Below are 22,499 nucleotides of genomic sequence, written 5' to 3' on the forward strand. Positions count from 1 at the left end.
TAAAAGGTTGAAACACATTAACAGAAAAAAACCCTTATGAATCATACAGTAAAGTGTGTCTGCTATAAAACAGGAAATTCTCCCTTGAGATTCATATGGAGCCAAGTGTGGCCATCCTCCCACAAATCAATTTTTAAATAAATGAACTGCTTGAAAATAGTGTTGCATCATTTGTATCCGAGGCCTGATACAGAGACAACAGTGTGGAAGGGCAGGCGGGAGCTGGTATATGCAGGGATCTGCTTTTGAAGCTGGCTCCCTGCGCATACCAGCTCGCACAGAGCCACATGCCTTTCACACTGCTGCTTCTGTATCAGAGGCAGCAACATATGGAAGTAGGAAGATGAGAACCAGTGCTCACGAAGAGCTGGCTTTTAAGCCGCCTCCCCTTCCCAATGTGTAAACTGCTGAAATTTTACCTGAATACACACATTTAAACATCCCTACTTGGCATCTTCAGTCAGTTGTTGGTTCTGATCAGTATCCAGATGTGAATATTAATTTTACTTCAAAAGATCTTAATTATCAAGTTAGAAATTAGGTCAGTTCAGCAGTTTTTAAATATCTCCAACACTACTAACTCAAATAACTCATAATGAAGGGATGGTGACATCAAAGTAAGGAGTCATATTTCATCCAACATTCCTTTACATTTGAAGTTGAGAAGAAATCACTGTCTGACTTTGATTTTTGTCAGTCATTAGACAAAAGTTGAAGGCATCTAGTTATTGCCAACCACTTTGCTATGTTTTATGTACATTCATGTTCAAGTTGGAGATATTTAAAAATTAAGTTGGCCTAACCTTGTAAACTATGCAATTAACATATTTGGTTTACTCAGTGTGTTAAAGCAGGGGTGGGGCAAGAGGCAGATAGCAGGCAGGATCTGACCTGTGGCTGCCTCCTAGCAACCTTACTACAGAGCAGCTGCAGCCACTTTAAATAGCAGACTGCTTATTGCTATGCAGTCTGGGCAGGAAGGCGAAAGCTTCATGTGCTGTCTCCGTCCCCTAGCAAAATCCTTCAGCTCCCATTGGCCGGTTTCCAGCCAATAGGATCTGAGAAATTTTGCTGAAGGGCAGGGTCATCAAATAAAACCTCCTCTCTCCCTCCCTGTGCAGGAGCAGAGCCATGTGGAGCAGCTCGCCCAGGCCACCACTCTGTATCCCCTCTCTCCACCTCCTCTAGTCACAAAACCCTCCCAGTTCCTGCAGTCCCTCCTACACCCGTCCCCGAGGCCAGAATCCTCTCCTACACCCATAACCCCTCCTGGACCCTGCACCCCAAGTTGCTGACCCAGATCAGAGTCCCCTCCTTCACCCAGACTCCCTCTCAGACCCCCAGACTCCATCCTGCACCCCAGTCCTCGATCTCAAGCTCCATTCTACACCTCATCCACCATTCCAGACCCTACGCCCCCTCCACAGAAGTGCAGCCCTTGATTTCTTACCAAAATCTTAGTGACCCCCTCCCCCATTAAAATTATTGCCTGCCTCTCATTTAAAGTAACTGGCAGCAAAGAGGGTCTCTTGGACAAACTTGAATTAAGAATGTCGAGTTTGCAGAAACATAGTTTTCATTACATTTAAATAATGTGGGTAGTGCAGATAGGCATACACTATACCACTTTTGCCCGCTATTTTTAACATTTATCTCTGTTAAGTCTTTTTTTTTTTTCTTGAGTAGTTTAGAGTCATATTTCAGTCTTGCATCACTTTCCTTTTAATGGTAGCTGAAATCCAAAATCAAATCCAGCTGTCCTAGCTCTTTCTTTGTTAAGTACATGTGTTCTAATCTCGGGTTCTATGGAACATAAAGAAATGAAAAGTGCATTCAAAGGTAGTGGAGGAAAATCCAGTTGGCTTTTAATCATGAAACTTTATTAAAAGTGTAAGCCTATCACTGTTTCTCTGCAGAGAGACTATTTCTCTGCAGAATTAATAAGATAGCTGTGGATTTATTTACTGTGCTAAGGTTTTTGCTGTAGAAAGGAAGGCTAGAACTTTCCTCCTGAATGAAAGTTTAGATGTAGGAGAAGGGCACAGCAAGAATATGCATAGTTACTGTGCCTTTCACAGAACCTTACATCAATGACTTCCTGAGAATTCTTAAAGCAATATGCAAGCTATATGTGTATTTAAATATACGGGCCTCACTGTAACTATATCTGAAGGAAGGAAGATAGCAGTACAATAAGCCCACACTTCAGAAGAATGACTAAATGTCATCTCTAATAGGGGTAGAATATATAATTAGGGATTGAATTTATTCAGAACGTCTGCTGAAACCTACACTGTTAACAGTCTGACTGGGATAGTCAGTGTCTTTATAACTTTTGCTGTTCAGAATTACAGCATATATTCATCCAGGGACTGGTTGAATAGAATACTAGTTTTAGTCTGTTTTAAAATGACTTCAATTGCTTTGTGCCTTCCAGAGTTGCAGTCTCAGGCCTCCTCACTGGCAGCTCAATATGGGCCCCTAAATAGCTGTAACCCTCCCAGACTTAACTACCGGTATTTCATTTTGGCTTCTTAGAGGTCAGTGATTCCAGCTGTTTTAATGACCACTTGCAGTCAAGGCACTTGGTTTTAAGTGTCATCTAAAAGCTAATTTAGTCATTCCCTCCCTTCTCAGTTTATTGAATTGATCCTTTTAGGAAAAAGACCCCAGAAATTGGATCGAGTGTTTGTGAATTGTAGAAGTATTGTTGTTTTCCTGGTTTAGTGTTTGATAAACTGGGAGGCTTTTAATACCATTGCACTGTAAGCTTATGTATAACCTTTCTGCCATCATCACTTGAACATGTTACTGTTCTTGAGCTTTCATTTTTATACTGGTCCCAGGCAGCATAGTTTATCTTGTATTGATCAAAGTGTAACCTTATCTTAGTTCTATTTGTCCATATTGTGAATCGTCTAGATTCCTTCTAGTTTGTTTTTGTTTACAACCTCTCCTAACATACTGTGTACATGACTAAACTATAGGCATGCTGCAGTATGAATGTGTTCCTTACTATAGTTCATGTGTTAAAATATAAAAACGGTACTGGTCCCAGTGATCTTTATATTCCCATTTTTATAATTACCTGGAAGATTCCTATAGGGCTTGTCTTTCAATTGGTTTAAAAACTTTTAAAGTATATTTGAGTACAGGCAGTCCTCGGGTTACGTACAAGATAGGGACTGTAGGTTTGTTCTTAAGTTGAATCTGTATGTAAGTCGGAACTGGCGTCCAGATTCAGCCGCTGCTGAAACTGACCGCCAGTTCTGACTTACATACAGATTCAACTTAAGAACCCCAAGTCAGCTGCTACTGAAACTGATCAGCAGCTGATTCCAGGAAGCCCGGGGCAGAGCAACTGTGCCTTGGGCTTCCTGTAGTCAGCGCTGGTCAGTTTCAGCAACGGCTGACTTGCGGACGTCTGGGGCAGAGCAGCTGGGGTGCTGCTGGGTTGCTCCAGTAGCACCGCTCCTCGGCACTACTGGACCAACCCGGCAGCACCCCAGCTGCTCTGCCCCAGGAGTCCTGATTCAGCTGCTGCTGAAACTGACCAGCAGCGGCTGAATCAGGACGCCTGGGGCAGAGCAGCTGGGGTGCTGCCGGGTTGGTCCAGTAGTGCCCAGAGCGGCGCTCCGGGACCAACCGGCAGCACCCCGGCTGCTCTGCCCCAGGGTCCACAACAAAAGCCTGGTCTGCTGGGGGGGGCACACTAGCTGCGCCCTCCCCCCCTCCCCCCCCCCCCCCAGCAGACCAGGGACACAGGGAGCAAAGCGGCAGCGGAGGGTGCCTTGCCTCTGAGGCTTTGCTCTGGCGTCGGACCGCTTTGCTCCCGGTGCCCCTGGTCTGCTGGAGACGGTCTCCAGCAGACCAGGGGCACCGCGAGCAAACCCGCAGCCGCTTCTGCTGAGAAGCCCCGACCTCCGGGGCGAGAAAAGCTGCTCCCGGTGCCCCTGGTCTGCTGGGGACCGTCTCCAGCAGACCAGGGGCACCGCGAGCAAACCCGCAGCAGCGGCAGGGTCCCCCCTTCTGAGGCTTTGCTCTGGCTTTGCTCCACCGGGGCTGCGGCTTTGCTCCCAATGCCCCTGGTCTGCTGGAGACAGTCCCCAGCAGACCAGGGGCACCGGGAGCAGCTTTTCTCGCCCCGGAGGTCGAGGTGGCTGACCGCTGCCTGTGAGCTCCGGGGCGAGAGAGCCCCGTTCGTAAGTGCGGATCCGCGTAAGTCGGGGACTGCCTGTAGTAGTAATATTTACAGATCTATTCTTCTGTTTTCTTATTTTACCTCTTATTGAGATTACTTATTTCCTTGATCATCTACTTACTGTTATTGTTAAATCTATTCTTTTTCAGTTCCTGGAACAGCTAATAAATTTAGTTAATTACTGCTAGTGTTTCCACGCAACCCTCTGATCAGTCTTTATTTAGGAAACTTCAAGTTCCCATCGTCTAGTTTGCTGATCTGTTTATCTGGCTACTATTTTAATAGTCATATAAAGCTAATCTATAGGTGTAGCCAAAACGTCATTTTGAGTACATTTCTCAGGTTTGTCTACTCAACTGGTTGTGTTGAATGTCTGATTTATTGGGAGTTGTTGGTCTTCTGGAACCACTTACTAGCTTGGTTAACTTTTTTTCTTAGCCCTTTGGCTAATTGTCTTAATTTTGGAACTAACATATATTATTGCTCTGGCTTTTTATTCTTCCCACACCACCACCACATCATCAGCTAGTTACATGATGTGGGTTGAATCTTTTCAGTTGAAGGTAAAGTAAATAAAACTTTTACTTCCACCAAACTAACCCATTTTTTTTTTAAGCATTTATCATTTCATAAGGTTTTGTTGGCTACTTTTTATAACTGATATAACCCTTCTGTGTATTACTGTTCCTTCAAACAAAGCAATCTCTGCAATGAAAAGACCTTTAACTAATGCTTAGCAAAGGGCTACATCCAAAAAAAATAGAAATGAGACCTTGCTTTTCAATTGTTTCAATGTGAAACATTACTTAAAGCCTTTTAAGTATAATCAGGAATACCAAACTAATTGAATTACAAACCTGTTTTATTACAGTCCTGCCCTGAGGCCCCAGATGGGGGACTCTGCAAGGTATTGCAAACCTATCAATCCCCGTATTCAGTTAATAAAAACATTCAGTAAATGTAGAGAGCAGAAGGATGAAAATATAAAATAAAATAAAAATATAAACACCTTTCAAGTAGTCTTTCAATGTGCGCAATGTAGTTTGCCACAATAGCCTAAATTGAAATTCTTTTCTCCAGGTCTTTTGTTAAAAGGCGACACTAGTCTTTGGGGTGTCAGAATTTCAGACCCTCACCAGGATCCGTTTCTTACTTGCCAGATAAAACTGGTACTTCAAAGAAAGGATCCGTTCAAGCTGCCTACCTGACTATCTTCGTTCTGGAAGATCTCTAGAATTTGTACTCCCATGCACTTCTTGGGCAGTTGGTATACAGATGCATACCCAATACCAGCTCCCTCATTGCTTTCCAGTCTGCGGCACTTAGTCTTCAAATTGGCCTCTTGTTCTTTAGTAGAATCTCGCCTCCTCTTGTATTATAATCTTTAGCATTTTTGCAATACAATGAGAATTCTGGAAGAATTTTAATACTCTTAATCTTATTGGCTTCATTGCTTAATCTTATTGGCTTCATTGCTTTCCTGAAGGAGTGTACCTTTATGTAGATTTCCATTAGATCCCTCTTCAACACAGTGAACAAACCATATAATCCTTCCCCGTATGATTTATGCTCCCAGGGTCATGGTAAACCTTCTTACTCAGCACTAGAAAAAAGGGTTTTCACTGCTAGTTACCGTTGACTTTTGGCTTCTGTAAACTGAACATAATTTGTGATATTCTTAGACAAGACTATTGAGACGTGCCAAGAGATAGGTTTATGTAATTTATTCATTATTATTGATTATTCACTTGTTTTATAAAAAACCTTATTTGCAAAGTATCAGAGGGGTAGCCGTGTTAGTCTGAATCTGCAAAAGCGACAAGGAGTCCTGTGGCACCTTATAGACTAACTGAAGTGTAGGAGCATAAGCTTTCGTGGGCAAAGACCCACTTCGTCAGATGCATGTCATCTGACGAAGTGGGTCTTTGCCCACGAAAGCTTATGCTCCTACACTTCAGTTAGTCTATAAGGTGCCACAAGACTCCTCGTCGCTTATTTGCAAAGTTCTTCAGCAGGAGAGCCAAAATTCAAATTTTCCTTCGCTTGTTTTCCTATATTGATATTTAGTTAAGTGCGTTCTCTTTACCAAGCTTCTCCTGCTACATCCTGCAGTAAAGTGACACCACTTTGTTGCCATGGAGACAGATCTGTCAGCTTTGACCTTCTACTGCAGGATCAAGTTGAAAGGAGTAAGACCTTTCTCATATACAGGCAGTCCCCGAGTTACGTGGATCCGACTTATGTCAGATCCGCAGTTACGAATGGGGCTTTTCTCGCCCCGAAGGACGGGAGCGGTGGGACGCCCAGATGCGCCGCAGTCCTGCTGCCCGCGTCCTCCGGGGCGAGAAAAGCTGCTCCGCGTCATCCCTGGTCTGCTGGGGGGGTAGCCCCCCCCCAGCAGACCAGGAAGACGGGGAGCAAAGACGCCGGCAGCGGGACAGCCACGGCGCGTCTGGGCTGTTCCGCTGCCCGTGTGCTCCGCGGCTTTGCTCCGCTTCTCCCTGGTCTGCTGGCGGGGGGGGGGGGGGAGAGGGGAGCTCTCCCCAGCAGACCAGGGAGACGGTGAGCAAAGTCGCAGAGGACCCGGGCGGCGGGACCACGGCGCGTCTCAGTCCCGCCGCCCGCGTCTCCCTGGTCTGCTGGGGGGGGAGGGGGCGCAGCTAGTGCACGCCCCCCCCCCAGCAGACCAGGCTTTTCTCGGGACGCCTGTGGTAGAGCAGCTGGGGCGCTGCCCGTTGGTCCCGCAGCGCCGCTCTGGGCGTGACTGGACCAACCCGGCAGCATCCCAGCTGCTCTGCCCCAGGCGTCCCCAAGTCAGCCGCTGCTGAAACTGACCAGCGGCTGACTACAGGAAGCCCGAGGCAGAGCAACTCTGCCTCGGGCTTCCTGTAGTCTGCCGCTGGTCAGTTTCAGCAGCGGCTGAATCTGGACGCCAGTTCCGACTTACATACAGATTCAACTTAAGAACAATCCTACAGTCCCTATTTTGTATGTAACCCAGGGACTGCCTGTAGTCTAATAATCTTTGAACTTACTGATTGTGCATTGAATGCACTCCTATAATTGAAAAACAATCATATGCTTCTGAAATTATTTTTTACTCCTCATGCCTCCAACATAAAATGTTCTCCATTTCATGTTTCAAATTACAACATGAAGAAAATCTACTGTACACCAAGCCCTACTGATCAAAAGCGGTGTGCTTGGGGCCAACAAGAGAAGCGAAATAAAGATCTTGAGAGCCTTTCACCATAAAATGTCCTGACAAGCTTTAGGACATTCAAAACCTGTTCGTAGAATTCCTTGATCTCTACTCTTGTGATAATGCATTGTGAAAGAAACAGCTTATCAGCTGGCCACGATCCAAAACACATTTGTATATCAACGCTGTGAATTAAAACTAGAAACTAATGTGATAAGCTCCCTGCAGCTAACACCACATAGTGAGCGGTGGCTTTCTTTAGTAGTTATAGCTTCCAAATGTCTCTCATTGGTCATGTTTGAAGCATATTGTAATAGTTAACTGTACCAGACTGGATTATGTCATGGTCTGAATTTTAGATTGTGGGAAGTCTAGCCAGATGTTGTTAAGTGGTGGCCAGAAGCCACTTTCTATTTCATCTTGAGAATCCACTAGCTATCAGGTCTAGAAGACTCTCAGATTATGAACTTTGTCTGCCTTAGCGGCGAGGAGTCCTGTGGCACCTTATAGACTAACTGAAGTGTAGGAGCACAAGCTTTCGTGGGCAAAGACCCACTTCGTCAGATGACATGCATCTGACGAAGTGGGTCTTTGCCCACGAAAGCTTGTGCTCCTACACTTCAGTTAGTCTATAAGGTGCCACAGGACTCCTCGCTGCTTTTGCAGATTCAGACTAACACTGCTACCTCTCTGATATTTGTCTGCCCTGCATATGCTTGCTTTTTTTGTCTATTTGTCATACTTCATGTTCTTCCTGGGGTAAACCAGTATTGTCAGTCCTTTGGCCAGCTTGATCTCATTTGTGCCTTTCTTGGCCAGGTAATTAACCACATCATTTGGGTCTGATACCAGAGCTGCATGTTACATGCATATTGATAACTAATAGTCTAAATTCTCTCCCTTGGTCTCCTATGCACATGTTATAAAAGAGCTAACAAAGTAGAATCCTGTGGAATTTTTCAAGAGAAGATCAACAGGGCAGACAAGTGATTACACAAAACAACATCCTGGATCTTTCAAGAAGTATGATTCTCTGAAGCATGATTCTGTCTACCCGTGTCAGTTGACAGGACAGGCCAACAAACACTTGTGGTCAGTGGTGTCCAAACCTGCTGACCTATGCTAGAAGTAGCTCTACCAGCAAAACTGCTGCAGGGTCTGTGCAGACTGGCTTACTCTGGAGTTTGTATTCCTTGGCCTTTGTTAGTTTTTCCGGCTATGTCAAACCTTCCCACAATAAGGGACGTGAGAGGCAGCAATAGCTAATGGGTTGGTTTCAAATACAGCATGAGAAATTATTAAAAGTAATTGGGTCTGTGCTTCAGGTGTGTTTTTCCTTAGTATTGAAGCTCTTCAGATAAAATTCAGAGATGGCAGAGAATCTGAAGCATTTAAAAATATTGTGCTTAGCAAAATAGATTTACTTCAGGTTTTTTTGTTCTTCCCGGAATGCCACAAGCTAATGGTTTTTACTTTACAACTATAAACCTTTAGAGTTGCTGAAGGGGAGCCAGTGGAAGAAGTAGCTCAAGAAATGACGTTAGATGAGTGGAAAAATCTGCAGCAACAGAATCGACCCAAGCCTGAATTCAACATCCGTAAGCCTGAATCCACTGTTCCTTCCAAAGCAGTGGTGATTCACAAGTCAAAGTATAGAGATGATGTAAGCATTGCCTTGGGCTTCTCTAAATTCTGCTTTCTCCCCAGGTTAGGACACTGGCTCCTACATTAAAATTGGTTATTTCCAGTTTGTTCAGAATCATTCATGTTTCAGGCTGCTGTACCATGTGTGCAAAAAATCTGTCAGATACATTTTGTCCAGTCTCCAGGCATCCTTTTTCTATTATGAACATGGAATACTTGTCATATCAAGTATGTATTTTGCCCAAGTTAAGTTTCCGTTCTGCTTACTTTATGGCTTAGTTCTAGGAGATTGAAGTCTGCCTGCTTGCTTCTGCCACCTCCTGTTCAATTCTGTTAATTGTAGGCACTAGTGAACTCTATTTAGTAAGTTTCTCTTGTATTTTAACTTTGCATCACATTTTGATGTACCTTGTGTTTAGTTATTGCTGTACTAGTGCATTTTTATCTGTGCGTACTGGAAATTCAGTTTCCCAGCATAATCACTATTCTGGATACCAATTTGTCCTGTATCTGGACAATTTTTGCATTGCAGTTATCACTGAACCACTTTTGAGAGCATCTGGACAGTTTTTAAGAACTGCTATTCTGCTTCTTAGAGTGACCTAAGAGAGCTTGTTTTATTTTCTATAACTCTTGTTCTGCTCAGAGCCACTGCACTGTTGTAACGAAAGTTGTAGGGTGAAATTTTGGCCCCACTGATGTCAGTGAAACCAGATTTCTACCAAAGTTTCTTGCCTACTTAAACTATAAGCTTTTTGTGGCAGGGAAGTCCTCATTTGTTCAGTGTCGGGCTTTATGATGGGAGCTTGATCCTTGATTAGGTCTCTTACACACCAATGAATCTGAATTAAAAAATTTGATTCAACATATGTTGGTCACTGTTGGATTGTGATAACTTTTTGGGCAAATTGTACTTGGTAGGCTGTCTACAAGCCTACATTTTGTGTTCCTTTAGTGTAGCTTTAGACTTCTCCTAATCACAAACCTAATGAGTTCAGGGCCTGTCTTTCACAGGATCTGAAGAATGATCCTTAAATTTTATTTTACTCCTGAGTAGGCTTCATGGCCAGCAGCACAGAGGGGTCCTAGTCTGATAAGAAATGTGCCCTAGAGTAGTAGTGACTTGTCTGGTCACAGGTATTGCTTAACATGCAGTCTGTTAGTCTTCAGGATGAGAAGGAGGGGAATATGACTTGCTACACCTTTTTATAGCACTATCATGCACTAGTGGTGTATTATAAAAACTGTTATGGACTATATTAAGTTAACTACCATATTAATGCTAACTGTTGCTCTGTACAGGAGCACTATAGCTTTAACTGTGTGTGGCAAGGCTAATATAGTGATAGCAATTGAGAAGTAAATTGCAGTATTCTAGTCTTATTCCTTCCCAGCCCTTCCCTAGAGGATATCTCATGAATATGCTCCTTGGGCCAGGTTATGTAATTCCTCTGCAACTGTCTAGCTCTTGCCACAGAGAATTTGCTCAGTGTGGGAGTTCTCTAGTGGCATAGCAGTTTCCTTTGTGCTTATGGTCAGCATACAGCTAGCCTGAGAATGGGAGGGGACTGTCATGGTCTCCCTTGTTGCACCCTCTGCCCATACCTCCTGTCTACCCGGGACGTCTGACTTTTTACTGGTGAGCTCTTTGGTTTGTAATGTAAGAACTGTTTTTGAAGCTCTGAGCAGCATACTAATTACAGACAAATTCACTTTTAGATGTTAAAGGAGGATTTCGAGGATGATTCTCACATCTTCCGAAAAGCAGCTAATGATATAACTTCTCAGCTGGATATTAACTTTGGAAATCTTCCTCGTCCTGGGCGTGGAGCCAGAGGAGCACGAGGAGGTCGTGGCCGTGTCAAAAGAGTTGAAGATGCAGGACCTCGTCCAGAAGTGGTGGTAATTTGATTTTTGTGCCTATACATTTCTAAATGACATAAGAATTTGGAGTCTTTAATTTTTTTCTGAGGATGTGTTGGTGTTTAGCCTGATATAGAAAGCATTCAGTATATATCACTGTACATGGTGAAATTGCAATTCAGGTTGCAAATAGTTTGTTTTTTATTTGTGAAGAGTTCCTATTCAGTGGTCAGAGTTCAGGTTATGACAGCTAGAAAGAGGAGTACAGAAGAAGCAACTTGCAGTTTCTGAAAAGAATTCTGATACAATCAGGGAAAACAAATTTGCACTTAAATTTACCGAAGGTTGTAGTCTTCAAGCAAAATTGTGTAATGAGCTTCTGATAGTTCCTCATGCTACCAAGAGTGAAGTTACTAATACATGTTGCATATCTGACGATGCAGGTTGAGACACTGGCAGTACAACTCTATTAAATGAATGACACACCAGAAATGGTTAATTGTTTTGAAACAAAAGTAATTTAACTACAGGTTGAACCTTTCTAAACCAGCAAAATCTGTGGTCGGGCATGACCAGTTTACTATGCCCACTTATGGGTACAGCCAAGTTTCCCGTGGTCACATAAAGCTTGTTGAGAGCCACTAGTCCTGGCTCTGTGCTGTTACTTAGCTCTAGCTTACCCTTAAATGTCTTCTAAGAGCCCAGTAAGCAGTGAAGTGTTGGTCATGATGCTAGACAATATTGACCTCCTATGGTTTGGCAAGTTCTCTGGTTTGGCACCAGTCAGGCCCTGAAGGTGCCGGAGTAGAGAGCTGTACTAAAGATCATCATACCTGCCACTTTCCTTTTAATCTCTTGATTTAATGGATTCAAAACAGTTCTCCTGATAGAATCGGCTTTTTTCCATTATCTGCCTATACCTAGAGTTGCTACTGTTGAGGTATGAAAACCAAAACATCTGGGATAATCTGAGCCCATTGAACTGGGCAGCTGGCAGTGTGTGCTGAGCACCCATACAGATTTCATGGGGCAGCTACTTCAAATAAGACAGTCCTGGGGTAATCTCGGCTAGTAGATACCCTAGCACTTCTTGAAGGGGAATGAATATGGAGGAATATTTTTGTTTTAAGTAAAATCCCCATGGTTCTTTCAGTTCAGCGGGGGTAAAATAAGTCTCATCTAAAGGTTGGAACTATAAAAGGGACATGGAATTAATTCCCTCTGGTGCTTTTGTTTAGTAAAGCTGCATTCTAAAAACATGTAGTAGATCAAGTGTGCATCACTGTAGCTTTTTGCACATAATTAAAAATAAACTTAAAAAGTAGAAGAGTTTGAAAACTCAGTCTCATTCACTTTAAATGCTGAGCTGCTTCCCGTGTCTGTAGATTTCCAATTGCTAGAATCTGAAGTATCAGGAAAATGTTACTTTCTCTTCAGTCACTATCCCTATTAGGGGTGTAAGCAGCTAGTTGAATAGTTGACTAACAGATAAGCATATGCTTATCAGGTAGTTGAATGACTGCTTGACTAGTTGCTCTCCCTTCCCCCCCCACCCCTGGGGCAGGGGGGTGGTGGAGCAAGAGCCGGTGTTGTGGGGGAGCCAGCTTAAAAGCAGGTTCTTCCCAGCACCGTTTCTGTGGGGCGGCAGAGGCATAGTGGAGAACTGGGCAGGAGCTGGGAGTCAGCTATCCTGGCTCGCGCTCCGTCCCCCACTGCGCCACTGCCTTTTAAATGTCGTAAGAGCCAGGTGGCTGTAACTACATTTACAGGCAGAGCCACAGCGGGGTTAGCTCCCAGTTTCCCTCTTTATCAGCTAATTGAGTAGTTGATGGAAATTCCATTGACTACTCAATTAGCTGATGAAATGAAATTTAATATCCCTAATCCCTATACCATAAATATACCCATACCACTGTGACAGGTGCAATTCTGGTACCTACTCAGAAATAGTGATGGGTACTAAACAGTTTAGAAATAAACATTAAGTACCTGTTAATGGAATTTAGCAAATAAATAAAATTGAACGAGTTCAGAGTTTAAGATTTGGGACTCCAGATGATGTCCTTGATATGCACATTTTTCTAAATTTCCTTCTTCCTTTTGTAGACACAAATCGTTGCGCCAAACCCTGATGACCCTGAGGATTTTCCTGCTTTAGCATGAAAGAACTGTCACGAATGACAGCATCTCAAAGTAGCTGTGACGAGACCAGTTTTATGTTGCTGTGGAAAAGGATCATCTGAGTAAAGGAAAAACTGAATTTTTTTTTTTCTTGTGTGAAATGCACTTCTATGGTACTGTGGGAAGGGGGTCCAGGAGATATCAGTGGACTGGAATCTTGCTGCAGATTCTAGCACCTCCTTTTGGGATAACTGTGTGAAGGCTTATGGTATATACTCAAGGGATTTCAATAAAGTTCAAGAGTACAGTGTTTAAAATGTGTATATAGAGATTATATAGAATTTGCCTTGAGAGCACAGTGAAATGTAAGCTGTACAACATGGTCTGCTATTGGAACTCTGTAGCAAACCCCTGTAGACACTTGAAAGCTGCTTTCCCTGCTCCATTGAGTGAAATGTACCTTTGCAGATTTTAAGCAGTTATACTGCAATTTTCATAAGTTGACAAATAAAGAAAACTGCTAATTGGTGTGAGATGCTTACCGCTTACTTCACTGTCCCTCGTCTTGGAGTAGAAAATTGTGATTGCTTCTACTTGACTGCAGTCTGAATATAAATTTGCATTTCTCTTACAGCTGCACCTTGCTTACCCTCCCCAGTTTGGTTTTATACTGAAAACATCTATCTTGACCATGTAGGAGGGATGTTGAAATTTAAACTAAAAACTTCTCTGTGGCACATTTAGACTTTTAATTTACACGCCGCTGTAGGAGAGCGTGAGGAAAAGGAAATCCTACTTGGGTACTATAAAGTAGTTACGTTTTTGCCACAACTTGTATGTGGAAGAATTGACACTGAATTGAAATGTTTGGTTCATCCCTGGCTGTACAATACTCTTTCAGAAGCGACTCCAGCTTTTGACAGTTGCTCCCATTAAAGTACGTTCTAAAACTTTAGGTGCGGAAACTTACTGAGTGCGTGTAGAGGAACAGATGTGCTTTGCTTTAATGCTGAGGATAGGTGGTCTGAGTGGGTGCCCAAGGTGGGTATTAAGTGATCCCTCCCTTTTTTCCTCTTGAAAGTGGAAAAAGACTTAAATATGAGTGGCAAGAGGTACCTAATTGCTAAAGCAGCACTGGAGCAGAGTTGGTGTTTGGACACTGAGGCAAAGGAAGAAAACGGGAAGACAGGCTCATTAGTGGCCAACAGGAATAGCTATCACCAACCATCTCTGCATGCTGTTTCTAAGGCAGAGAAAAAGCCTTTGAATTCCTGCACAGGATGGTTTATTTTCTACCCTCTCTTACTGCAGGCTTATACAATTTTCTTCCTCCTGTGCTCCCGATTCCTTGCACATGTAACTGCAACAGAACAAGCTAAGGCATGAAGTAAAACCTATCTGCGTTTGAAGGAAGCAGATAGCAGAGTGAGAAGTCACAAAAGCACGATAAGTGTGTACTTATGGCAGAGTAAGAGCTATTTAAATGTAAGGTAGTCAGAGGTGAAAGTGGATTGGTACAGACTGGTATGGCGTACCGATAAGAGCCGGCCACTGCTATCCGTTTGTACACAGCTGATAAAGTGCTGCCATGGGAGCACTTTAAAGTCCTTGCCCCTTTTGCTCTCCTGTTTGTGGCTCTGCCGATAAGCTCTGACTCTGATAGGGCATCCTACCTGCATGCCACTGATAAGGGGGAGTAAATGGGAAAACTGCTCCAAAGGCTCTTGATTTAAAAGGCTCCCTGCTCATGCCACTGGAGCAGCTGCAAACACTGGGTGCTTGAAATCACTGCCACAACCATTCAGCTCCTGGTTGCCACAGCAGTTGTGGCCATGAAGGGCAGAGGCTGGCTGGGGCAGTCTGGCCCCCAGCCCTGCCTCTTACGCGGGAGGCATCTCCCCACCCCCACCTTGCCAAGGATTCTGGTGTTCTGGAAAGTCCTAACAATTACTTTTACCCCGAAGGTAGGGTTAGAACAAATATTAAGTCAAAGATGGAACAAGAATGGCTTTGTTTCTGTAACCTTTTTTTTTTTTTTTTTAAAAGAACAGCTGTCCTGCTTCCTGCAGTGATACTATAGCCAAAAGACACTGCCTCATCTCAAACTAGCAAATGAAATAGCTGACTGAAATTTTCAAGATGTTTTAAAATACACAGGAAATGGGGGTTAGTTACACAGCCATTATTGTCAGCATATGACAAAAAGAAATGTTAGACAACCATCAAATGGATAACCGCATATTGGAGATGTGTGATATTGCTTCCTCAGTCCTGTTTAACAAGTGAGGTTGCTCATGCATATTCTGGACAGGTAGGGAGAGGACTGCTGCCTCATATAAGGTAAGTGTAAATACCTTTCCGCTTCTAAAATTCATGTAATTAGCACTTAGCAGTTGTTCCTTAATCTGGGATGGCTGAATATTCTTTTAAAAGGTAGTCCCATAAGAGCAGCCATGCTGGGTCAGACCAAAGGTCTATCTAGCCCAGTATCCTGTCTTTTGAGAATAGCCGATGCCACATCCCCCAGAGGGAGTGAACAGAAACAGGTCATCAAGTGATCCCTTTCCTGTCATCCATTTCGAGCCCCCAGCGGAGACTAGGGACACCATTCTGGCTAATAATTGATAGACCTAACCTCCTTGAATTCAACAGGGTTCAAAAAAGAACTAAAGTCCTATTTTTCACAACATCCTTGGAAAGGAGTTCCAGAGTTTGACTGCGTACTCCATGAAGAAAAACTTCCTTTTTGTTGGTTTTTAATCCTGCTGCCTATTAATTTCATTGGGTGACCCATGTTCTTATGGGAACAAGTAAATGTTTCCTTATTCACTTTCTCCATACAAGTCATGATTTTATAGACCTCTATCATATCCCCGTGTAGTCTCCTTTTTTTCTAAGCTGAAAGGTCTGTCTCTTTCTTAATCTGCATTCATATGGCACCTATTCCAAACCCCCAATCATTTTCATTGCCCTGTTCTGAACCTTTTCCAATGCCAGTATATCTTTTTTAAGATGAGGTGACCACATCCATCTGCAATATTCAAGATGTGGGCATATCATGGATTTATATAGAGGCAATAAGATATTCTCTGTCTTTCTTACTATCCGTAAAGGCTGAAGCTTAGCTAAATCTCACTGTGTAAGTGTAGGGGAGCCAAGCTCCTGTGCATTTCTTGGAATGTCTACTTTTTAACGGACAAAGTGGAGGGGCACTACCAGGGGAGTGCAGGCCACTTGGCAAGGTTGGTGCTTAACCTCGGCCACTCCGGCGGCGGTAGGGCCCAGGGAAAGAGCTTCATCTCCCCACTGCTGAACGGCAAGTCCCATAAGTACGAGCTGGGCCGGGGTCAGTCTCGTGTGCCGGGCATGGGGAGCTGCTGCAGCAACCACCTTTTCCTGCACGCCCTGCCTCCGGGGCTTGGGGAAGCCTCCCAGCTGCTGTTTTCCCTTCCTGTATGCTGCAAAGTATATGCAGCAGCTCCAAGCTGGCAGTGAGGGGTCACCTGGTCTGGGGGCTCCAGCCTGCCTCCTTGTGTGTAGCTGGATAGCAACAATGTGTCATGTTCACCCTCTGCCCAGGTGACTTTGTTGTGTGTGTGCTTGTTTTCACATGCTCCCTGAGAATTTTGTATTTTCCCATTTGATGCGCATGTGTTTTCATGCGGCCGAGCCAGTGTGATTGGTTTTCGTGTCGTGACACAGCAGTCTGTTTCTGCGCGGTGCGACATGTACATTGTCTTAGGTTAACTGCTTAAGTTTTCTTTGTTTATTTTCAATTAAATACCCTCTCGTTTTCATCTTCAATGTGGATAAATGGCTGAAGAATGTGATTGGAAATACAATGAACAGATGTTCAAACGATGTGCAGCGTAATACAAGTGAGAATAAGAAGATAAAAACTCCTTGGACCCACAATTATTCCGAGTATTTGAAATTTGGTTTTATAAGTGTTGGTAGTGGTAATCACTTGCCATTATGTATAATCTGTCACGCAGAACTATCCAATGAGTGCATGAAACCATCAAAACTGAAACACCATTTGGAATGCAAACATTCAGAATACGCAAATAAGCCTATAGATTTTTTTTCATAAATAAGAGATTAATTATCTTCTGCTTAAACATGAAAAGTGCACTTTGTGTGCTCTTCAAATGAAAACTTTGTGTTGGCTTCATATGAAGTTTCAAAACTAATAGCCGAGACAGATTATCCACATACTGTTGGCGAAAAGTTAATACTTCCCGTATTTATTGAGGGGGAAAAAGGAAATCAGTTGGGTTTGCTGTCTTTACCCAACAAACAGTGACATGTAGAATTGAAGATATGGCAAAAAATATTGAGGAAACTCTCGTACGTCGAATACAGAATAGTCAGTTTTTTGAATTACAAGTGGATGAAAGTACTTATATAGCTGACGCTGCCAATTTGACGTGTCTTGTTAGATATGATTATGAAAGCTCCATTCTAGATCTCTTACTTTGTAAACCACTTCCAACAAGAACAATGGCTGCCGAAATTTTTAAGCTAATCGATGATTTTATTATTCAAAGTGATATTAACTGGAAAAAATGTGTTGGACTGAGTGGTGATGGGGCTTGAGCAATGGCAGGGTCTCACACTGGGCTTGTACAGCGGATTCGAGCTGTAACGCCAGACTCTGCATGGTTGCATTGTTGTGCTCACAGAGAGGCACTAGCTGTGAAAACTCTGCCATCGCTTTTGAGTTCCACTCTTCGAGAAAGTGTGAAGTTTATAAATTATATAAAAACTTGTCCTTTGAATTTCAGAATCTTTACTGCTTTGTGCAATGAATTAGGAAGTGAACATGAGCATCTGTTACTACACTGTGAGGTTTGATGGCTGTCGAAAGGAAACATTTTGAAACGACTCTTTGAAATGAAGGGTGAAGTTTTATTGTCTTGGAGCGACACCCTCCATTGGCAAAAGATGTGATATGTACATTTAAAGACAGGTTTCATGAATTTGATTGGTTAACAATGGTGGCTTACTCATGTGACATATTTTGTCTTTTAAATGACTTAAGTCTGAATTTACAAGGCACTAAAATTAATATTTTCAAAGTTCGCAAAAAAGTTGAGGCAACAATTAAAAAACCTTGTTTATGGGCACAGCGAGTTAACAAGAGAAACCTGAAATCTTTTTGTACTTTAACTGAATTACAAGAAAAATATGCTGAAACTAATATCTCAGATGCGATTTCTGCAGCAATCAAAGAATATCTCTTGGGGCTAACATCAAGCTTAAATGAATATTTTCCTCCAATTGATGCCAGTAAAATGTGAATTAGGAACCCGTTTACTGTTGACACCGAAAATGAAGAAATAATACAAGTGGATTCATTAATTGAACTTTCCTGTGACTCTGCCTTAAAAAGAGCACTTTGATAAACTCTTCTTGATTTATTTATTTTTTTTGGTTGAGCTGTAGAAATGAATATTCACATTTATCTGAGAAAGCAGTCAAATTCTTAATGCCTTTTGTCATGACATATAAGTGTGAAACTAGTTTCTCGTCTTTGGTTTTCTTCAAAAATAAATATAGAAATAGATTGAATGTTGAACCAGATTTGAGGATAAAACTTTCTTCTTTTGCTCCTGACATAAAGTTGCTATGTGATGCAAAACAACATCACCCTTCCCATTAGTTTTCTTTTTAGTTATTTAAAAGCGATAAAGTGCACACAATAAATGACTTGTATTCAACTCATTAAATTATAAATAAACTTTACAACTGTTCAAATTCTACTGGTTAAATTGTAATTAAGGTAATAAGTTAGGCAGTATTTTACATCAAGATTTATATTATGTACAATAATACATAATCAGTGAAAATTTATTCATTTTTCATTTTTGTAATGTTTATATTTTTGGGCTGCAAAAAAAGTACTGAAAAAAACCGGGTTCCAACTAAAGTAAAAAATTTGGGGAACCCTGGTCTAGCCAGCTTTCTATCCATCTTACAGTCCATTAATCCAATCCATATTCCCTTAACTTGCTGGCAAGAATATTGTGGGAGACTATATCAAAAGTTTTGCTAAAGTTGGTACTGGGGCCTCTGGGAGGACCAGAAACAATTTATTTGTATATTCATCATTTTGTTTAACGAATATGCAAATATGTTACCAGTCCTCCAAAAGCTCGTGAATGGATTAACTGGTCCCCAGTATCAAAAAGTTTGGGAACCTCTGACTTAGAACAATTAACAGTACAATCAACGTCTCACTCTGAAAGATTAATGCTTACTTCATTTACCCTCTCCTGCTACGGTTCTGATATTGGAGAACAGTTGTGTTCCCCATGTCCTTCCTGCTGTCAGCATTGCCTTTGTCTTTCAAAATTATATTTTTTTCTCTTTATGAACAGTGGCAAAGGAGCCAGGAAAAGACAATCTAACCCTCCTGATTAGTTACTTAATTCTTTAGTTCATTTTATGACTAGGTGCTACATTCTTCGCTCACCCACAGTGGCCACCTCCCACTGTAAGGGAAGCCTTGCAGCTTTGACCTTTCTTATATATATAAATATATAGCCGTGAAAGTGTGTGTGTTTTGTATATATAAAACTACCAACATACTTCAAAGCATGCACAGTTCTGCCTGTGGGGAGATAAGAGACTGAACTGTGCCTGATAGATATATGCAAGTCTCATCACTGAATGCACTACTAAAAGGTATTCAGATGCAATGATGGGGAGGATGATTTGAGTCTGTGTGGAATAGGAGAGAAACTGTCAGAATTTATTCCCTTAGCCTGGCTGCACTATGCAGCTTGTGTTATTACAACTGCTGCTAAAAGATGTGCAGTGTAGCCGCTGTGAGCTCTCCTACTGTCAAAAAAACTGCCCCTCTTTCCCCCCACCCCCATGAACAATATTAGCGTTGTTGGTAGAAGAGTGCTCCATGTGGGTGCTGTTTGTTGGCAAACTTTTCTTTTGGGAGGAGGGAGAGGTTTAACACGGCTGAAAGACAAAAGTTTTATTTAGGTGCCAGTGTAGACATAGCCTTAGAATTCCTCTGGTTTTCCAGTTTGTTTTTGCCCCCTAGCTACTTCTGTAATAAATAGGTAGTTAATTTAGCTTTCTATGGTCTGGTCAAGACACTTCGACCATTCTGGGCTTTCTAGGGCCAGACTTCTACAAGGTGAAACTTCACTTTGGTTGGGAAAATAGAGCCAACTCAAGAAGTGGAGGAGTGACCTTGTCTCTGAACCAGAGAGGATAAGGAACCCAGCATCTGCATTTTTCCAACTGAGCTGCAGAAAGGGACATTAGCTGTTAAATGGAATGCAATTAATTTTTTCCAAAACTGCTAGTGATGGGGAGAGATGTTAATCTACTAGACCATAGAAACTTGTGTAAAATCCACAGAGACGGTGCTTCAATCTTACTGCATTTTTCTGACCTGGCTGTACTATTTACATAGCATTGTATTTAGAATTTGCGCAAAAGCATCTGTGCCAGTGTAGATGCTCTCGTGCGCAAGAAAGCTCTGATGGCCATTTAAGCCATCAGGCTTTCTTGCGCAAGAAATTAACTTGGCTGTCTACACTGGCCCTCTTGCGCAAGAGGGCTTATCCCTGAGTGGGAGCATCAGAATATTTGTGCAAGAACCACTGATTTTGTACATTACAAAGTCAGTGTTCTTGCGCAAATACTTGTAGACAGGAGGCAAGATTTTGCACAAGAGCAGCTGCTTTTGTGCAAAATCATGCCAGTCGAGATGCACCTTTTGTGATTAACTTCAGGTGCTTTTATGCCCCTCACAGCAGCACTAACGGTTGCGTTAAACACAGTTGGTACTTGTTCCTTTCATGCCAGTCTAGATGCAGCCATTGAGTTCATATTCACAGAAGAAAAGAATGTACTTTACAAATATTTCGTGTGGTTGAAAATTTTTCCTAAAAAAAAAAGTTCCCTTTTGCACACAAGAAGCTAGAAAAACATAGTGTGGGAAGCTCTCTAGCAATATTAGTTGTTCTTGTGTGTTATGTGACAAACAAGTGGAAACTGGAATTTTAAATACAATTTGGAGAGAGGACTCAAAAGAATATTTTTGTTTACTTGGGACTTGTCAATGTCTTAACTCCAAGAGAAGATTAAACTCCATGTGCCCTGGCTTGAGGCCTGACCCCTGGGAATGCCAAAAGCACTGGGAGGAAAAAACTGAGCCACAGAATGAGTAGGGGTGCTGGGCAGCTGTGCCCCACAACAGACAGTGCCAGCTAATTTAAAATAAGGCCTCTTGCCTGTGTCCTAGTGGGGCAATGTGCACATAGCATACTTTGCATGTTGGGTAGGTGCTTCTGAGTAGGAGATGGAGTGAGCATTAAAAGAATTTTGTTCTCATTTACAATTATTTCAGAAAGCTTTGGGTTGGATGGCACAATAGTGCCAAGGTGGTGGCTTCCCCTCATATGACAAATGGTTTTGAATACAGAAGCCATATTCATTGGGGAAAAAACCCAGCTCGCCCTGCCCACCTTCAGTTCCTTTTCCCTTTGAGTGTCTGCCAGCAGGTAGGAGTAGAGGTTATTTCCAAGGAAGTTTCCATTTTGCCCACAAAAACTTGATACAAATATATAGAGTGTAAGTCTCTAAGGTGTAATAGGATGACTACTCGTCCTATATGTCTACTATTTTTGGTGACAGACTAATGACCATCCCTGCAACAATCTTTGTTCCATTATATGAATAATTCACCCTACTTTCTTATCAAGCCCAAAGTTTTCTCTGTGCATCAAAGTTAACCCAAGCCACCTTTGCTATTTCATTCTGTCCCATTTCCTGCATGGACTGTAAAATGTGGAGACTTTGCAATATGGAAAACAGAAACTATATTAAGTACTTAATTCTAGTGGTGACTCTGATCATGCATAGGCCCTCTGCTCTCATTTAACCAAGGGAAGAGGCCAGTTCAACCCAGAATACAATTATTTTTAAATGTCAGAAAACAGTGTTAGAAGCAGAAGGTGCATTTTTTTCTCTGCTCTTTTGTGTTTTTGTCTTCAAGGAAACGAAACCAAACATAATCCCCCCACTCCGCCAGCTTTAAGATTATGAAACAGGAATTTTTCATGTTAAAAACTTCACAACTAAAGAGATCAATATTGTTAACACAAAAGCCTTTTTTGTTTCAAATGCACTCAAATGTTTCCTTTTTCCTGCATTTTTAGTAACAGATTAAATAGATCATGGTTACAGTGGAAATAAGTCCAACTTCACACAATACTACAGAGCCTCTTAACTACTTTGGTTGTAACAGTGAATACTTGGTTTCATTAATGAAACCAAGTATTTTATATATCCTACTGGGCCTGACAGAACACTCCTACTTTTTCAAAACAACATGTAGCCAATGGTTTTGATAGGACTAATTCTCCATTGGAATTCCAGTCATTTTCAATTCCTCCCTGCAGATCTGGACCATGTATTTGTAAAGTGTTTTATCTC

The 22,499-nt window shown here is 42.3% G+C and overlaps 1 protein-coding gene across 2 annotated transcripts in view; it reads left to right on the forward strand.

Moving 5' to 3' along the window:
- HABP4 (hyaluronan binding protein 4) overlaps window positions 1–13,564 on the forward strand; it is a 35,843-nt gene extending 22,279 nt beyond the window's left edge. For both annotated transcript variants that reach the window (XM_075931851.2, XM_075931852.2), the window contains exons 6-8: window positions 8,898–9,066; window positions 10,767–10,949; window positions 13,017–13,564. In XM_075931851.2, coding sequence (XP_075787966.2) covers window positions 8,898–9,066; window positions 10,767–10,949; window positions 13,017–13,073 — 409 coding nt within the window. In that variant the 3' untranslated portion in view covers window positions 13,074–13,564. The remainder of the gene's footprint in view (window positions 1–8,897; window positions 9,067–10,766; window positions 10,950–13,016) is intronic.
- Window positions 13,565–22,499: the final 8,935 nt, after the last annotated feature.

Source organism: Pelodiscus sinensis, chromosome 6 (genome assembly GCF_052426305.1).
Source record: "Pelodiscus sinensis isolate ZL-2025 chromosome 6, ASM5242630v1, whole genome shotgun sequence".
NCBI lineage: Eukaryota > Metazoa > Chordata > Testudines > Trionychidae > Pelodiscus > Pelodiscus sinensis.